Raw genomic sequence first — 19,903 nt, 5'->3', positions numbered from 1 at the left:
TTCTATTAATAATTTCTCTTCCTTGTATAACAATTAACACATTCGGATAAGCATCTTTTCAAAAAATCTTTGGAACTGTTATTATTGGGCATACTTTGCACAGATATTGAGATAGTTCTATACACCAGATTTCAAAAAAACCCTGAATACTAACCTACTACTGTAAAGCAATGTATAGCTCAAGAGTTACAGTGATTTGGTGGTTTTATTTACACTTTTTCTTTCCCCCACTTAATTTTGACAAGTTCAACTTATCTCTGTCTGGAAAAAGAGGACAGTCACATGCAGATGTATATATTACTCTTGCAGCAACATCCAGCTTCTTTCTATTGTTTCTACAAGAGCAAAAAGGTTTACTCAGGCATAGTCCTTATAAAATATCCACAGTAAGTCCAACTCTTGTGGGAATAAGATCTATTTTCTTATTGCAAATAAAGAATATGTCATACAAAGACAGATCTGCTTGTGCTGCCTTTGTTAGAATAAACCACATACCCTGCCTGACTAAAAAGAGTGAACATAAATTACAGAAAATATGCTGGCAGGGAGAACCACTGCACAGAAAAATGATAACATATAGAAAGTCTTAAAGGTTACAAAAAATGAAAAAGGAAGTTAAAATAACAAAGAATAGTGGGTGGGTAACTTTATCCTTAAAAGGAACGTTCAAATTCTAGAACAGTAGGACTCCTTCAAGCGTTCCCAAACTGGAGCCATCATCTTTGGAATTAAATAAAAATATAAATTATCTTTGTTCCACCTCTATGCAGTTCAAGTTTTCTTGGATGATTGTGGAAGACATCAGGATCAACATGCTTACAACATGAAGAATGCCAGCAAAGCCTGGCAGAAATGGAAAATGCTTTTCTTTCCCCCTCAACATTTACAACTCTGTCGTTAGATCTAGAAATCGAAATGCCAGCCAGAGACTGGAATTAAAATAAGCCTCATATATCCTCACCACTCTACTCCTTCACTTAGCACAAATCTCACCCCATGAGAGCATGCAAAAGGAAACAAGGAGTATCTCTAATTCCAGAGACAGAATCTCAAGACCAGGGAATCAGTAGCAGAAGTTTACTGCTGCTTATCTTGACAAAGGCACTAACACCAAAGCAAAGCCTCAACCTCTTACTTTAATCCAAAAAGATATAAAGAAGTAAATGCAACTCCCAGTTATTATAACCCCTCTCTGACTAAAGTTCGTGGGGAAGCTTCTACAAACACAAGTTTGGAGAGTTGAAAATGCACAAAGACTAGCAAGTTGTACAATAGGCAGAAAAAAAATCCCACAAAACAAGAGTGACTGACCACCTAAATTCTGGTAAGAGAAGGTAGCTGGAGCATTCCTAAACTTGGCTGTTGAGGAAAAATATCACTGCTTTTAGCTGATCAACAAATATCTAAGCAGACCAATTCTCCTGATAAGTTCAAATGGAGAAGTTCTAGAAGGAATGTGCCCCTAATTACCAACATACTCAAGCAGAACACTCACAAGTTTCTGCAAAACAGATGGAAATGTGCACTAACCATTATGAACCCCAAAGCAAAACAAATGTGCATTCCTAAAGAGTCCATCATCAACTCCAAATTCATAAAAATACATAAATGCTTCATAGCATTTTCAAAGTTTAAAGAAAAACTGTTGTTATCTTGCTGAAGGGTCTTAAAAGCAGTTTAAGCTGGACTTCCTTACCAACCCCAGTCTTACTGCAAAAAAAGGAATTTAATCCAAGTGTTCCAGTTTTCCTCATGTGATTTTTTTTTTTTTTACATTCTTTCCAATTCTTTCTCTTCAATTTTCTGAAGAAAATCTTACAGAGGTTCTGCCAGGACACAGCCCTACTGTAAGAGCACCCTCAAGATCTCCAGAGATGGAGAATGAGAACTATCTCATTGCATATCTACCAGTTGCTGTGGTTCACAGTCAGACTTTCAGCTACACAGACAGGGAACAGCATAAACAAAATCAAATGTATCATTCAATTAAAAAAAAAGATGTAAAAATAATTTAAAACATAATTAAAAGCATCCACCCCTCTACTCACCCCCCAAGCAGTCAATAGCAAAAATGTAGGTGGCTCATAATGTGACTCTATCATCTCCAGCCACGTAAGCAGAGAACTACTTCAGAGCTTATAACTTATTGTGCTTAAGTTTTCTAAAACTGTCAATTCTGAATGTGTAAGTGATGCAACTTAAACTCAACTACCAGGAGTACAGCAGCTACACCACAGCTTTTCAGTGAATAATGATGGCCTCTGTATCAGACTTCTAGAGAGCAAATTCTTCCTTTTATTTGCAAAAAAAAAAGTTATTTTACTAAAGATTAAGCTGAATCCAAACTAAAGATTCATCAACTCTGCTAACTCAGATCCTTATTATTTTCACAACTACTTATCTCTGGCCATATTTTAAGCACATCTATAAGCCAGTATGAGAACTGACTGGTACCAGTATAGGACTCTGAAGGGCTATTCTGCATGTGCTACAAATCACTTACTGTTTTTCAGCCTAACCATAAAAAGACAAGATGACACAGCCTCTGTGCAGCAAGGACAATGCTCTCAAAATGATTATTTGGCTGTTCCTTTTTAGAAACTGGCCAATGAAATCATCAAAGTCAAGCTGAAGTCTAATTCAAATCTAATTTCTCAAATCAGAATGGAGTCAATCTATATGCCACAATTAAGAAGTTCAGTACAAAATAAATACTGCTAGCAAACCTATCCAACTGAGCAATAACCCTGAGAGACAAAAATACCAAGTGCAGCACCTATTTAAGATAAGAGAGGCCCACTAACCTCATCCACTAAACACTTCTTATTCTAAGCTTCAGCAAACAAAGTTGCTTCAGCAAACCAAGTTGCAGAAGTAGATACATATGCATTACTAGACATGGAGGTAAATGCGAAAAAAAAAAGAAATTAAATTCTTTTATGAAAGGTAAAGTCACAATAACATAAAATTACAATGATATCTTCTCAAAAGTTACTCTTTTCTAGGCACAGGGCAGAGATACTCAAAAATAATGTGCTATTCATCCTACCTCTACAGTAAAACGTAGTGATTAGTAAGTTTCTGATTTATACTGGCAATTTATAAATCAGCATGGGCTAGTCATAACAAACCCTGCAGACTGGACATAAAAAAAGCCCTTTGGATTTTAAAGTTTTGAAACAACATTTCAATCTGAGTAGTACACAGCAACTAAATGGAGCTTAAACAGTACATAAAGGGAAATCATGACACAGTTGTCTCCAGTAACACAGAGATTAACTCAGTGATGTAGGTGAAATGCCCTCTAACTTCTATCTCCAAACTTCCTCAAGACTTATAGAGCCATGGACGGGTTTCAAAAAAAAGTAAACACAATGTCAAGAGAAAAACTTGTACTTCTCCCCATACACTTTGCTTTTAGTTTCTAACTATTCCCCAAATCCTTAATTCATTTATCTTCCCATTTTCCCTCGTACATCAGCACGTATTTTAAGAGCTGAGGAACAAAAGGAGTATCTATTCATACCTCAGTATCCGTTCTTCCAGTTTGCAGTAAGCACAGGGGCTGTACCTTCACTTGTGCACTCTAAATGCACATCAGCCTCAAGGTATTAACCTAGAGTCACTCATTTCATTTCTGAAAGGACAAGCCATCCCACCCAGACTGTACATCTTTCCCCCCCAAAAAATTATGTACGAAATATAATGGCTTAAGAGGCCAAAAGTATCCTTACCATGACTTGCAAAGTCATATAAGCTATTTATATACTACAGTGACAGGCATCTGAGAAATGTGTATCACAAAGATTACATAAGAGTCCATACGACAAGCCAGCCAGTGTATAGCAAATACAGAGTTTGCTGAACTGGAAGAGTCGACCTCAGACTGTATTTGGTACATTCATGCAGACATTTAGTATGTGCTGGCTTCAGGACAAGGCTGAATTCTGTCTGTAGATCTCCAAAAAATGCAGTTTTACCAATACCTTCCCCCTTCTACACAGAGAAGAAAGAGGTTCTCCCTGGGTTACTGCCAGAACAGTGAACAGATATGCTCTCTTATTTAAAATAAAAGTGTTCTATATTCTGATGTTGGCTCCAACTGCAGTTGTCCTTTGTCACTTGTCATGCTGGATAACTCAATGCTCTCTAGCCAGGGTAAAACACAAATGCATTCCTAGCTGCAGCAACAAATGACATAATTAGCTGTGCTTCCCTCTGCTGAGTTGTCCCACTCCATAACCTACACTGGTTTCTCTCTGGTCCCACATCATCATGGCTGGGCTTTGCAAACGAAGATTTGGGGAGGGCTCTACCCACGTTTGTTACAAGCACGGTGGTGGCTAAAAAGGCCAATACGAGACAGGCACGTCCAGTTGCAAAAGGCACAGCAGAAAGACTCCTTAGGTGGTAAATTCTGCAAGGCACGATTCTTTCTGCGTTGCCTTTTCTCCTCAAGAGTGAGCTCCCACATACGATTAACAGAAAGGGTATTCACAGATGAAGCTTTTACAGCGACTTCTCTCCTGAAGTTGTACCTACTGGGCCTTTGGAAGCTGTCAAGACAAAATATGAGAAGCACTGTATGAAGGATTTACACCACTGATGCCAAAACCAGCTCCAGAAGTTCTACCTACACGTAACGCTGAAGACCAACGTAGACTTGCGCTTACAGAAATTTAACTGAGGACAGCTCGATGCTTGAGCTTGAATCTGCAAATCTCAGAGTTGAAGCAGACTCAAACAAGTCTTGCCCTATTAGATTAACTTTAAAAGCATATTTTGTGAATTCTATCAGTTTTACTATGGAAGGGATTAGATGATGCAGTAATAAGGTAAAAGTGTTATTAAAAACAAGACACTACATACACAGCATCCTGCAGAGTTCAGCTCTTACTAGTTGGAAATGTTTTAACCCTATATAAACATTGCAGCACTGTTCTAAAATATGCATAGCTATCTATTTTGTTCATGTCTATAGTCTAATATAATATCATAAATATATTTTATGTATTATTACATCCTCTACTCAATTCACACACACAGAAAAAAATCCAAAATATAGAAACCCATTGGTCTGAAGTAGTTAATAGCTTTGACAATTTCAAATAGGAATACATATAAGAATTACTGCTTGAATGACCCAGTAGCCCTTAAAACCACCAAAACCAACACAACCTTATCTGTATGTTCACTAGATACCAAAGTAAAAATATATGGGAAATTAATTTATAAGAGCACAACAAAACCACAAGGTCTTAACTCCTGTACCTTCCACCTCTCAGTGAATTAGTAGAAGTTAAAGTTGTATCTCATCACACAAAATTAACAGTGTAATTGCTAAACTGAACACTGTTACTGGTCTGTGACAGAGCTGCTTACAAAGTAATCCTCTACTGTTGACAAATGTTCAGAGTCTAAAGAACTAGAAAACAACTTTTCTGTCCTTCAACAGAAGAGTAGAAAAAGCAAGTTTGATTTTAACCTCTTACTACATACAGTGATCAGCTGAATTTTAGATCAACTATTACAAAAATTCCTCTGATATTTAAAGTAAATCATTACATTTCATACTGTAAATAATTTTTGATTGATTATGTGCCTTGTTTAGAAACAAGTGTATGTGTAACTCTGCAGGATCAGGGCTTACTTCCAACTGCTGTGTAACAGCACAACCACCGAAGATACAACAACAAAAAGGCTGCAGATTTAAGAGCAGATGCTAGTTGTCATTTGCAAATAAAAAAACCTCCTGTACTTAAAACCATGTAAGATCTACTGTCACTATTTTTTGATTATATTGATAACAATTACCATTACATATACCCTACATACTGTGTGCAGCTCTAAAGCAAGAAGCAACTTGCGGACAACAGTAAGAACATTTGAAAACAAACCAGATATAAGTGACCTTATTTTAAAATGTCTTTTTCATATAAAGCCCCTTATAAACATGTATTGCAAACCCACCTGTTCTCCAGCCACTGTACGTGCTCTTGTCTAATAACCAAAAGACAATACTTGTAGTTGTTTGCCTTCTATGGGTTTATTAGAAAATAAATGCTATAATTTTGTCCCTCCTAACAGGTTGGGGAATCTTACCTATTTAATGGCATGCTGCCCTAGCTAAATGATGAATCCTGCCTATTGCTTTTCAAATGCACCAACCTTCTCAAAAACACTGGATGGTGTCATCAAACAAAACCTGATGTTCTGAATGATGGTGTCCGTATGCCTCCAGCGTCTTCTATCATGGCGCAGCCAGGCCTGAACAGCTTCATACAGCTCTATCTCTGGAAACCTGCTCAGATGATCATTATCCAAGTAAGACATGAGCTTCTCAAAGCTCAGATATGAAAGGAAGTCAGGTCTGGACATGAGTGGCACAAAATTCTCTAGCAGAAAGGAATCCAGTTTTTCCCTGACTCCTTCGATGTTTACACCAAAATCATCCAGAAGTCTCATAATTTCTGCACAGTTTTCTAAGCAGATTTTAGCTAAGAGAAAAGAGCAGCAAAACTTTACCACCTCTATAAGCTGGACATACATGGCAGCCTGAAGGATTTCATGAACAGTGTTCATACTCAGTTCAATAGTTCCATAGTACATGAATTGGAGAACATGACTGAAGCCTGTAGCTGTCAGACCTTTCAAATGGATTTTGTCCTGATCTCGTTCTCGCATGTCAGCTGTGAACATAATCCTGAAGTAATCACTCTGGGTGGCAAGCAGAGCTTTATGGGCCTGAAATTGGTGGTCTTCAATGACAAGTGTGACATCAAGAAGCAATCCCTCCTCATACAGTGCTCTGAATCCTGCAGAGACACTGGTGTCATGGATGGAGGAGCTAAACCCTTCCACGTCCCCTGCCATGAATCACCTGGGGGGGGAAGAAAAAAAAAATAAATAAAAATGAAAATAAATTGTAATTTCTAATAACATATTACAAGCCCTTCCTGACCAGATAAATCCTAACTGAGATTGCTTTTATTAAGACTTAAAAGCCTTCACCATCCTTTTTGTTTTCTGTCCAGTTGAAAAATCAATTTAGGAAACAAAACATCAACTTTAAATATTTCCCCCCTGCAAAATATTCTCATTTTACAGACAGGGTAATCAACAAAAATAACTATGCAATATTGCCAAAACAACTTCTCACTTCAAGTTAATTCATGGTCAGATAATGAACTGAAAAGGTTGTCATGGTTTTTTTTCCTCTACCCCCCTCAATCTTTCTAAAGAATTTCTCTCACAGGGGAGCAATAAAACACCCACTCTTGAATATCAAAAGGTTTCAGAAAGGAAGCTAAACTTCCTTAACAAGCTCCAGTAGATCTGTACATGGTATAATTAAAAAAAAATAAAAATTTATTAGGTTTAAAAATCTATGTCAATTCACTTGACATAACCAAACGTTTTCAGATACACCACTTAAGATTGTGTATTTCACTTCTCCTGTAACAACAAAGTCCCAACACGTTCCCCCCCATTTCTTACTACAGTGATTAATATTAGGTCATGAGATTTATAAAGTGCAAAATACTAACACAATAAGAATCACTGACAAGAATAGGTCACAATAAATAATATTCTGCATTCTGGGTTTAGTGAAGCTGAATTGCTCATTAAGTATTTGAACATTTGTAGATACAGTTACTTACGTGCAAGCTATAATCAAACTGTAAATAAAACAAAAAGAAAACAAAGAGTACCAGGATCCTACCCTGTTAAAGTTAGGGAAGATAAACATTCAATTAAAAAAAAAAAAAAACAAACAAAAAAAACCCCAACAAAAACCCAAAACTATTCAAAATCCACAAATTTCTCAAAATCTTGCCCAATTTCCTTGGGTTTAGGCAGGGTGAAGTTGCACAAGGCAGCTTGAACCAATCTAATGATTTGTCAAAGGACAACAGCACACTCCATTCCCCTACTCTGTCCTCATTCTGGGGTCTGAGCTCCTGCTGCTTACTTTGAGCCACTTCTGGGGCTCATTTGACTTCTCTAGAAAGCCAATTCAACTCAAACCTGACAGAAAATAAACCAAGAGCGGAGAGGGACAGACCCGAAAAAGACGTGACACAAACACTACCACCCCTTCCTGCTCCCCCAGCACACACGAAACCTCAAGATCAGAGAACTTTCTGCTTCCCAGTGATCTGATTTCTGACACTGTGGGGCTTTGACACAAGAACCAACCTGATGCAGAGAGCAGGACACATACTTGGGCAGGAACAAAGAAAAAGAGCAACAGCTTCCCTGTCTGGCATTAATTTGCCAGTAGAATTGGTTCAGTTACTCTTGTTCCACTTTATCCCACCTTAAATTACACTGCAACATTCTCTCAGATATTTGTGCATTTAACTCTGAATTTCCTATTGCACTTAAAGCTAATCATGTTTTGCTACTGGTAACCCACACGAACGGCTGAATAATATCAACACATTAAAAAACCTGCAGATTTTCAAGGTCATAAAACTTTACACAAGTATGTGGACCCAGAAGCAACTCTAGGGTGGCCCTTGTTTCACAACTTCAGAGAGCAGTTACCACTTACTCCCACTTCCTCAAGCACCACATTCTGCCTGCTGCCATTTAACTGGAATGCATTTTATTAGACTCCATTAATGGATAATCATCTCCATCATTCATCAGCACACATCCTGAGAAACAGAACTCTTTGGAGATACTCTTTTTCTATGCAAAACTCAAATGGTGAGTGGGTAGCCACACCTCATGGAATTAGCACTGCTCCCACACTGTTGAAGCCTGATGATGGAGTCTGTGCACAATCAAGTCAATGCTGGGAGTGTTCATTACAACTACGGCCTTACAACAAAATTCAAATTCCTGAAAGTAAGAGCAGGAGCAAAAGAACAAAGATGACAATCCAATCACTTTCTCACCAGTATCCATGACAGCTCATTCCCCTCAATGTCACTGAAGACAGAGAGAACATGCAAACTGCTCTGGAGCTACATATTGTGAGTCTCTTATTTCTCAACAGCAAATACCAGAAAGAAAAATTACCATCAAATATTCTTCTTAGTTGTTGCCAATTCTTACACAAAAGCATATGAGGACAGAACTACTTTAGTAATTCTTACCACCTCAAAAAGAAGCAACCAACTGAACAGGAAGCATAAAGCCTGATTTTACAAGATTTTGCTTTCTGATAGCAAATAAAAAAGTTAACACTAATATTAGCTTTTTTTTTCTTCTTTCACTAGAGCACTTGTAACTCCTCCCCTCCCCATCCCCAGTTCTCTGATGTTTAATAATAACTGAGCTCATACCTCAGTCTTTCCTGTTTGAGAGATTTAATGATCACTTGCCTTTAAATGGCCATTCATTTTCATAAAACATACAGCAACTTGAAACAACTCTCAATTCTGTCTGAAATCAGCCAAGTTTCAAGGGTTACCAGGATTCTCAGACAGTACAACTGTGTAAGTTACATTTCTTTAGGAGATCCACTAAGACTTGGCTCAGCTTCAGTTCCACAACTGGTGTTAAAAATGGGACAGTTGGACTTTGCAAATGTGAGAATGTGAACAGAATAACACAACAATACACTGGGGGGAAAAAAGAGTCAGAAATGAAGCAATATTTTTCAGGTGACTGAAGCAACACAGATTAACCTGAAAACAATGAGATCTAACATCACACAGGCTTATGCAGACAGCAATCTCACGGAAGGGATTTCTTCAAAACAGTACATGCATTACTGTGCACCTGAACAAAGAAGAACCAGCAACCTCCAAACACACACTGGGATCTTTGCCCTTACTTTGAGAAAGATAATTACATTACAGATACTCCACAAATAAAAGGAGAGAAATTAACTTTTACATAGGATGGCCCTAAAAGAAAAAGCTTCTTTCATCACCCTCGAAGAAGCAAAAAGGAAAAGTTGGCAAGTGAAGTTAAGCAGAGACAGATGGCAGATGCACCAAATCCAGAGGAGCACCTCCAGTGTTCCTTTAAAGGATCAAAACAAATAATACTCTGAACAAAAACAACAAAAAAACCTCTACAAAACCAACCAAACACCACCCAAACAACCAGCATAGAGTCTTGGGCAACTGCCTCCAGGAGGCCCTGCAAATGGACCAATGGCCTCCAGAGGTCCCTTATAACCTCAACTAGTCTGTAACTGGGTGACCAGTTTTTTTGTGACCCTCCTTCTAATTCTGATTAAAGAGAAAAGAGACACATTCACATAGGCCAAAAAAAAAAAATCATATATAAGGTACTATCCTTCAAATTTTAAATCTAACAAAAAATAAGGTGGCAGGAAACACTGTAATATTAAAAAACAAAAACCACCTGCATTTAGGGGACATCTTTAAAGGTTCCAATTTTTACGCCTCCCTAAAACTGGCTATTCCATAAGATATTTCAAACTCTAAGTCAGCCACAAATGGTAACAATGGTAACAAAGGCATACACACTCTCAAATTATTATTTCTAAATGTTTTAAAAGTGTGGGGGTTTAAGTCACTTAATCCTTCTTCTCACATCCCTGCTCATTTCACTCCTAGTAAATCCTCAGTTTTCAACATCAAAATATTTTTCCTCCCAAACCTGAGACAGCATTTAATAGATTATTTAAGTAGACACAAAACCAGTAAGAGTTCTCCCTACACTATCTAAAGAAGCTTCAGAATTCTGTAACTGAAAAGCAAAGGACTGCTTGTCTTTCTGCATTAAATAAAAGGAGCAAATACCCTTGTTTTGGCATGAAGTCATAGACAATATCAGCAGATAAATTTTTCTTTAAAACAAAAAAATGCATTGGCCAGTGTAAATACAGAAGAGGGTTAAAATAGTACAAAAACTGGGAAACTAGACAGTTGAATGCATATTATGCTCAACGGGTAAAAATCTTAATTTCTAAAGCTAATATCCTCCATCAAAAGCAAATAGCAACACAGTAGCTCAAATATTAAAAAAAGCAATATAAAACACTCTCAAATGAAGTAATTTTTCTAAAGCATAGCTATGCCAATCCTCCCACACACACACTTGCAATCTTGGATGTAATTCTATGTGCTATTCAAATGCTGCAGCTTATTTCCCAGAGGACAATACATAACGAATTTTTTCTTTTTCATACTTTCGATAAAAATGCAAAATTCACTTGGATTTTCTTCACTCATGCAAACCACAGCAGCACACGTAATCCTAAGGCAGACATGCAGCCTACAGTGGTCTGTATGAAACTGGAACAAAAAAAATTCTAATGTATAAACAATACTGGGGGTGGGCAATCTACACTGCCGTTGGGCATTGTTCTGTGCACACAGAGCTGATGGGGCAATGCAGCACAGGAAGTAAAGACTCTGCTGAAAAGCCAAAAGAGAAGCACGTTTAACCTTATTAGCTGTTCCTGACATTTCTTCCTCTTTTAGCACATAATGCATTAGAGTCTCCTGTGCTGGGACTGTAAAACCACTTACTTGGAACACTGATTTCTCATCTTTATTCTGCAGCTGTAATAAAAGTCTGAAAACCCTGTTCCAGACTGCTTTTTCTTGCTAAACAAGGAGAACCTTCTTTCCTCAGGGCGTCTGAGGCTCTCAGTCACAAGCAGAAGAAATGGAGTCTAAATGCACTGGCTACTGAGAAGGAAGTTATGGAATACCCGCTCTTGACTCGTGCCCTCTTAGATTTAAAACCTATCCAAAAGCAGCATTTCCTAAAAAGCGCCCTTTAAATAAACGTCTTCATGCAATATGAAAGCTTACATGCACTTTCTAGGGACAGAAATGTATTGTTCTAGCAAAGTATTGACAATAGCAAGTCTAGCACAGCAGCTCAGAGGCAGATTTCTGCTTTCCTTTACTGTTGTTCCTTAACTCATTTGAGATGCTGAGACAGAACCAGCAAGTTCCTTTGTTTATTGATTATGAAGTATTTGTTCATTCTACCTACCCCACAGATCTCCTGAGAAATCACTTATGTGAACACAGCTGCACAACAAATTTTCACATAATAAATCACTACTATCTATGAGTTAAACCACAAAATATTTCACCAGACATACAAAACCATGCTTTGGTTACACAAAATACCAAAATAGACCTTAAAATCCATTAATCTGTTCCATCTATCCCGCTCCTTCCATCCATCAAAAGCAAGCATTAAAATGCAAATTTTAAAGCCATTAAACGTTTTTATTTGGTGAGGTGCAGAGCAAAGACTGCTTAGAGCAGAACTATTTGACCCTAATTTTGTTAAAACACTTTTCTGCACAAATAAGATTTCTCTCCTAGTCAAATATTATGCACATTTGTGAAAATCCAACACAACAGGCATTTGCATGCACAAGAAACATTCACAACTGCACACATGGCTGAAGGCTGGGCCTTGGAATGCAGTGCACTACACTACAAATGCAATAAAACCATTAAACCTTGTCCAAACCACCATTTTTCATCATAATTCCCCACTAACAGCAAAAGAAAGAGTGATGTAAAAATGGGATAGATCAATAATCAGTGGATATCGAAACTTTCCACTGCTACAACAATTGCAAGTGCAGGGAACGAAGAACCCCACCCCGTTTCCCTGTATTTTATCTAAAATCCTTTCTAATTAATACTCTAAGTTCAGGAAACAATTTATCTTAAACACATCAGTATGTTCATGCTGACGACTTCACCCAATCCATCTTGAGAATTCCAAAAGCACTGGACTACTTTGGAAGCAAGAAGTTGGGAGTTGAATCACTGACAGCCAGAGAAACCACTCTGCCAGAACTCCAGAAATTAAAACTCGGCTACTCCTGAAAGCTGCCCACTCTCGATTTCTTAGGAGCACACCCCTGACCATGAGAGCTCCTCTTACAATCTGAGCCACCTGCACCAGTTCACAGCAGCAGTGGCACTTTACAACACCAGTGGTCTCTGAGGTCATTATGGTTATGCCAGAAGCATTATCAGGCACAACCAGACCTACTAAAACTCAGTATGGATGCAGTGTCTCAGCTCAGTATGGTTATTCTTCATTCTAAATGGAGTACAGTACTGCAGAGGGTGCTTTGCTCCATTTTCTTTTTGAGAAACATGTAACTCAGGCAGATGTGGTGGTGCTCTCACATTCATGGTTTCTCAGCTCATGTTACTCTCTGTTCCTAAAAACAGGTTATATATATATATCTATATATCTCATATAGATATGTTATAACCCAATTTAGCCTTTCTGCACAGAAGTGACCCATGTGCTATAAGCACACACACAAAAAAATCAAAACCATTTTATTTTAAAATACTGTTGAAAAGTACAGTTTTCACATGTGTTCAATTTAGATGAAGACCAGTATGTTAGAAACTCTCTATTTTGCAAGACTAGCCACCAGAGAATAAGATATGCTTCCCAGCTCAGCCCCTAGAACAAGCTTTAGGATGACTGTCAAAAGGACTCTGATGAAAGCACATGCTTGATAAGCATTTCAAGACTGCCAGACAAACGCATCAGCTGCTGTTACTTGACCAGTTTAACTTCACCTAAGTGAATCTAAACCCAGCTTGTCTCATGAGTTAGCATCAGTGAGATGTACATGAGCTTCCCCTCGAATTAGTTCATTATGCAGATGCTGTAACTGCGCTTCACAGACACCAAGACAGCTTAAACCATCTGGCTAAAAGGTTATTGCATCACTACACCTGCACAGAAAAACCTGCTCCCAGACACAGAGCTAGTTCAGCTCAATGCTCTTCCAATTACATTTACTGATACCAGAACAGGGGCCTCAGTTGTAAAATATCTGATACATCCTTGTAAATGAAAATTGCATTTAACTGGGAAAACTTATATTGCTAATACCTAAAAGTTAAATGGTGGTAGTGTTGAAAACTGTGGGTTTGCCACTGTCCTCTAAGTGGACAGGACTGCACTATCCCAAGTTAAAACACCCTTTTATATATATACATATATAATATTCGTGGCTTAGAAAATGATTAATTTTTTCAAATGTAAGAAAAACATATTAATAAAGACTGATTTTCTCATTGCAGATACTTATCAAGGAAATCATGATGTATTTTATACACAAAAATAGCAGGTTAAGTATTTCTTAGTAATAAAAAATCTAATCCTATCTTTTTTGACTTACGACATAAAATTTGTAGCATAATAAGGTCATGAGCTACAAGTAATATTTAAACTATAGCAGTAAAAACATTTTTAATCTAAATTAAGATTGCTGCACTAACCCTTACATTTGTCTTTTTGTTATTATCTGTACCTTTATTGCTAACTTAGTTAATACTCCTAGCACCTTCTCAGAAAATGAGATTAATTGTGCCCTTTGTTCAAGACACACATCTTTCGACCTCACTGCCAAACGCCAACCACATTTTTCAGAAAGACAAAAATCTCATATTTAATTTCTACACATATCCCTCGAATTGACAGCTAGATGAATGAAAAAGGTCTGATGTCTCCAGTGTGAGCTCAATGGTTATCTGTTCTTCTTTACTTGCTGAAAGGCAAATCAACACATGTGTAGATTCAAACCAGCCACAGGGTATAATTAAGGAAAGTGAAAGGAGATGAGTGTTAGTGAGAGAGTTTATAGAGCATGTGGTAGAAATTAAACACGTTTGCTAGGTGTTGGGAGGGAAAAGACAGGAATTATGTTGGTGCATGGTGGTATGCTCAGGGGATCTGAATGTGAGCTGGGGCAACGGTGGTCAGCATTGGTGACCCTCTGGAGCTGGGTTATCATCTTAAGGACGAGTACACATAACAAAGAAGTCCATGGGAAGCCAGAACTTCAGTAGTTTTGTCCTTTTACCCACTAATAGCTTTATGGTTCCCCTATTCTTCTTTTGAAGGAGTGGGGGGAAGCCCCAAACAACAAAAAACCAAGAACTTTAATTTTTTAAGTGACATTTCAGTATTTACCAAATAGGTCAAAGCGCCAGTACCAATCCTGGGGTAGCCCTGCTCGCTCAGATCAGAGGCACATTTTTTCGCGATCAAGGAGAAATGGCCATTTTGGGGGTAGGAAAACTCAGATGACCTACTTCAGCCCGTGTGCTGGCAGACAGGGAGCGGAGCTCGCAGGCCGAGCCCCCGAGCGAGCGGGGCGGGCGGGCCCGGAGTCGGCGCCGCGCGGCCGCAGCTGCCCGGGGCGCCCGGCGGGGGCTGCGAACGCCCCGGACCCGGCAGCTCTCGGTGCGGCCGTGCCCGAAACCCCCCACAGCCCACCTGCCCCCCGCCTGCCGCCCGCGGGCACCCGGCCGCTCCCCCAAGCCCAGGGCCGGGGGTCCCTGACGGCCGGGAGGGCGCCCGGGCCGCCCAAGGAGGACCCGCCGGATCCTTCACCCACCTCTCGGCAGCAGCGGCGCTGAGGACGCGGCTCCTCCCGCTGGCGCGGCGGAGAGGGGCCCTGGCTCCGCGTACCATACAGCCGGGGGCGGCGGAGGGAGGCGCCGGGGGGCTGCGGAGAGGGGCAATGGCTGAGGCGAAGCCGGGAGGAGGAGGAGGAGGCGGAGGAAGGGGGGATCCTGGGCTCCCTCCTCCCGGCGGGCCGCGCTCGGGGGGAGGTAGGAGCCGCCCCGCGCCGGGCCACCGGCGCTCGCAGCGCGGCCCGGGCTCTGCCCCGCGGTCCCCGCTGCCCTCACGCTTGTTTACCTTCCGCGCTGCCCCGCACGGCCGCGGCCGCCATGTTCCGCCGGCAGCGCCGCGCCGCCCGTCACTTCCGCCGCACCTGGGGCGGGGGGCGCGACCGGGGCCGGCACCGACACCGGGCACCGCCGGCACCGCTCGCCAGCCCCCGCCCTGCCCCGTGCAGGGCCTGCCAGACGCCGGAGCCCCGGCACGCCCCGAGGAGGGGAGCCCCTCACCGGAGCCCAGCGGGGGCTGCGCATGGCTGGGGAGAGCGGCTCGGAGCAGCATCACCCGCGTCCGGCCCGTAAGGACGCGCATCCAGACGCGTCCGCGTTGGGAGGGTCGGGGCTGCGCTGTTCTCTCCCACCCCTCCGCCTCCAGTCCAGGTCCCTTTCACCGAGGCTGTCGCAGCTCCCGGGTTTCTCGGGCAGCTGCCCCCGGCAGCAGCATCCCTTGCTCGGCGTTGGCTGAGCTCCTCCCGGACAGCGGCCAGCCGCAAGTGCTGCGGGATGATCCCAGCTCCCTGCTCGCCACAGCCTGCCTTGCCAGCCGCTCTGGGAACCAGGTTACCGGAGCCCGTGGGGTCGGGGCGTCCGCCACAGACGCTCATCAGAGCAGCCCCTGAGCCGCAAACACCTGCTCACAGCTCGTGTGGAACCGCAGCCCTGCACGGGATGGATTAGCAGGGCTTTGCCTTGGCACAAACATCACTCCCTTTGCTCTTGGTGTCTTACCTTTGCCCGAAAAACTCTGACTTCACTGTAAGAGGTGAACTGAACTACGTGGTCCTTGGGTTTGCCACTGCCAGCCCCAAACCATTCACTACCTTCTACGTACCTCCTTGTCACCTTCTGTGGCACTCACTTTAAATAGCAAGCCACTCGCAGCCATCCTCTCCCTGTTTATTGCTGTTTCCATTCCCTTCGCAGCCTATTTTCAGTCTCTCATTACCACCCCCTCCCCATTCTTGATCTATAAAACAAGAGTGTACCTTCTCTATAGCTGCCACCCCCAAGCTGAACGTCTTTCACAGCTTCACACAATGAACCAGCTATACCATGCAGTGCTTCACAAAAGACTTCCCACTGCTATTTCCACTGTTCAACTGCCTTTCCACTGCTCCCTCTCACTACAATCAACCTGCTCCCATTCACTCCTTCATCCCAATGGCCTGACCTCTCTCTACTTGGTAAACTTCTTACTATCCCATGTCACTCATGTAGTATATTTGCCCCATCTCCACCTGTTACTCGTGCACTTAGGGTGAAACAAGTGCCCTTAACAGGCTGACTCTGCCAAAGCAGCAACTGTTCCTGCTACCTAAGTCTAAAGGAAAGACATTCTCTCCCATTCTCACAGGATATGTCTCCTGCTGCACCAAGCATGTACATGTACTCACCCCTATCTAATACTTCAACAAAATGAAACTGGAATAGAAACTAAGTTTCTCATACACAGAAATCATACAAACAAAACTTAATGCATCCTGCCCTCCTCAGACTTTTGACCTTCATATGTCAGCGAAGGTGGAAAAAGCTAACCAAGACTGTTTAGGTTTTACCTGACTGTCATTTTGCTGTCTGCTGTTTGTGGCAAGCTGAGGCGTAAGATGATCTTCAGGTCTCTCCTACACACTGCCACAGAAGAGGACCTCTAACCTAGCCACAAAGAAAAACAAAAACAAAAAACGAAACAAACAAACAAAACAAACAAACAACAAAACAAAAAAACCCAAAACACAATAGCTTTGACATTTAAAACATCTCAACATTTAAAAGCATAAAAAAAGTCCCCTTCTCTTTCACATTGGACAATTTGCTTGTAATGAAAAATCAAAATATGTTAACAATGCCTCAATTCTAGTCTCCTAAATAAAATTAAATTTAGGCCTCTGACAATGACCAGTGGTATCAACATTACCTTAGCTAATATTAATTTACATAGAGATTTGGACCGACCTCTCTGATTTAGGCATTTACTAAGTAGTTACCAGTGGCTATTGCAATGAATAAAATTCTGGGCATAGGTTTTTGAGTTACAGTAATACACTAGTTACCATTCAATTTGAATAATTTTAGACTTTATTTAATTAATACACATAGGTACAATGGACATATATTGACATAATATCAACTCCTAGAAATGTTCTTACCTACTTTAGTTGGGGTTGTTCAGCCTGAAGAAGAGAAGGCTCTGGGGAAACCTTATAGCAGTTTCCAGTGCCTAAAGGGGGCCCATAAGAAGGCTGGGAAAGGGCCTTTTCACAAGGGGATGTAGCAACAGAACAAGGGGGAATGGCTTTAAACTGAAAGAGGGCAGGTTTAGATCAGATATTAAGAAGAAATTTTTTACTGTGAGGGTGGTGAGGCACTGGAACAGGTTGCCCAGAGAAGCTGTGGATGCACCAGTGTTGAAGACCAGGTTGGATGGGGTTCTGAGCAACCTGGTCTAGTGGAAGCTGTTCCTGCCCATGGCAGGGGGATTGGAACGAGATGATCTTTAAGGTCCCTTCCAACCCAAACCATTCTGTTGTTCTACAGTAATTAGACATTTGCAGTCTTCAGACTTTTCTGGGTTTTCTTTATATTACAAATATCTCTAAATAAGTGAATTAAAGTAACAAGACTACCTCAGAATATGTAAAACATGCAATCGCACGGTTAAAATAGAAGCAACAGTTTGTGTATTTTTTTTCATATTCCTGACAGGGTGTTTGGCAAAGATTAAATCCTTTCTAAAGGCTGATGCAAATGTGACAAAAGCTGTTTCCATAATTTTACACTGCACTGCATTACTGCATAATTTAAACAGCTAAGTAAGTACAGAGTCTGGTGTTTTCAGTTCATTTTCATAAAAGAGTGATTATACATGCCTGGACGTCGAGGCAACTACAACCAAGTATTGCATCATGTTCCCACTACACTTCGTGTATCTTGTTTTTCCCAGAAGTGAGATATTTTATACAAAATTGAAAACACAATGTGGTCTGAGGAAAGATTAGATACGAAAACTGATATTCCAGACCAACGTGCAACATGATTGGGTTGCAAGACAAATATACATTTTGTCACTGCCAACACCATAACAGATGCTGTAAGGCTTCTTAAGCGTTCCTATTCATTTATTCAGAACAAGAACACCAGCAAATGTGTTCCCTGCGTATATCCAGCAGAACTCACTCCTAACTCTTGTTCCAGGAAAGGACGGCAATAGTAGTATTTACAGAAGTGGGAGGTTACCAGCACTGTTAAACCAGGCACACCAGTTTCACACGGATTTCCATCATCGCATTTCAATCACGTGGTTGTCTGCTCCAAACCTGGTTTTTTTTCACACAAGCAGTTGCCCGGGCAAAGTCTGAGAACCAACATGTTTCCAGCAGACAAAGCTCCTGTTGTTGGCACAATGCACACATATTTGACATAACTGGTTACTTGCACTGAAACCTGTATCCCTGATCACAGAGGAAATACTATTAGCCACATCTTCTATGCCTTAAAAAGCTCCCGTGAAGAAGTCAATTCAATTTCCCATAGGGAAGAGTAGGGAATTTGGCCTTTAATCTCTGCTGAACCTCTAAACTGGCTCTCATCACTGCATTGGGGATTTTATTCATTCAGCTTTTAAAGCATTTATGTCACACTCAACTCTGAACACAGCACATGTGATTTTTTTTACCTGTTTCATACAAAACATTCAGTCTGCTCGTATCTTGGGGCACAGTCTCATATCCAAGTGGTCTCCCAAATAATAAGTGCCCAGCCTATAAAAGAGAGTAACAAGAAAAAGGGTTGAAATTCGAAAAACATTATGAGGCTGATGGGCAGCAGAGATTACTCACACATGGATGTGACATGTCACTGTTCAGGCAGATCAGCCGATCAGACACCGACACTCATTTCACACACACAAGCACCGTGTCTCAGTTCTCCCCCCACGCCCCTTTCTGCATCGCATCCACCCGACACTCAAATAACCCCGCGCTGCCGGTGAACACACACAGCAGACCGCAAACCCCGGGCGAACTTCCCGCCTCCGGTGCGTCTGTCCCCGGACCGGGTCCCGTCCCGAGCCCACGGTGCTGTTTCACGTACGCGCTGCACCAGCAGGGGGTCCCCAGCCGGGCTGTGCCGGCAGGCGCTCCCGTCTCGCAGGCTCCCGGCGCTCTGTCGCGGCTCTCCCGGGATGTCGGTCCCCGCACGCTCCCGGCGGCGGCCGAGGCCGAGCTGCGCGTGCCCGCCGCGCGCGCTCCCGGGGCCGCGCCGCAGGTCGCCCCCCCCCA

The 19,903-nt window shown here is 41.5% G+C and overlaps 1 protein-coding gene across 9 annotated transcripts in view; it reads right to left on the bottom strand.

Annotated features, from left to right (window-relative positions):
• KLHL15 (kelch like family member 15) overlaps window positions 1-19,870 on the bottom strand; it is a 28,111-nt gene extending 8,241 nt beyond the window's left edge. The window contains exons 1-3 of one of the 9 annotated variants that reach the window (XM_027637000.1): window positions 19,716-19,862; window positions 19,300-19,384; window positions 6,169-6,880 (exon numbers count right to left, since the gene is read on the bottom strand). In XM_027637000.1, the coding sequence (XP_027492801.1) occupies window positions 6,169-6,873 (705 nt within the window). In that variant the 5' untranslated portion in view covers window positions 6,874-6,880; window positions 19,300-19,384; window positions 19,716-19,862. The other 8 variants (XM_027637028.1, XR_003526608.1, XR_003526607.1 and 5 more) reach the window with 8 other exon arrangements.
• Between the last annotated feature and the right edge of the window lie 33 nt (window positions 19,871-19,903).

The sequence above is a fragment of the Corapipo altera genome, unplaced genomic scaffold (assembly GCF_003945725.1).
Source record: "Corapipo altera isolate COAL_440 unplaced genomic scaffold, ASM394572v1 0, whole genome shotgun sequence".
NCBI lineage: Eukaryota > Metazoa > Chordata > Aves > Passeriformes > Pipridae > Corapipo > Corapipo altera.
Note: the sequence above shows the minus strand (reverse complement) of the source record. Positions and strands in the feature narration are given on the sequence as shown.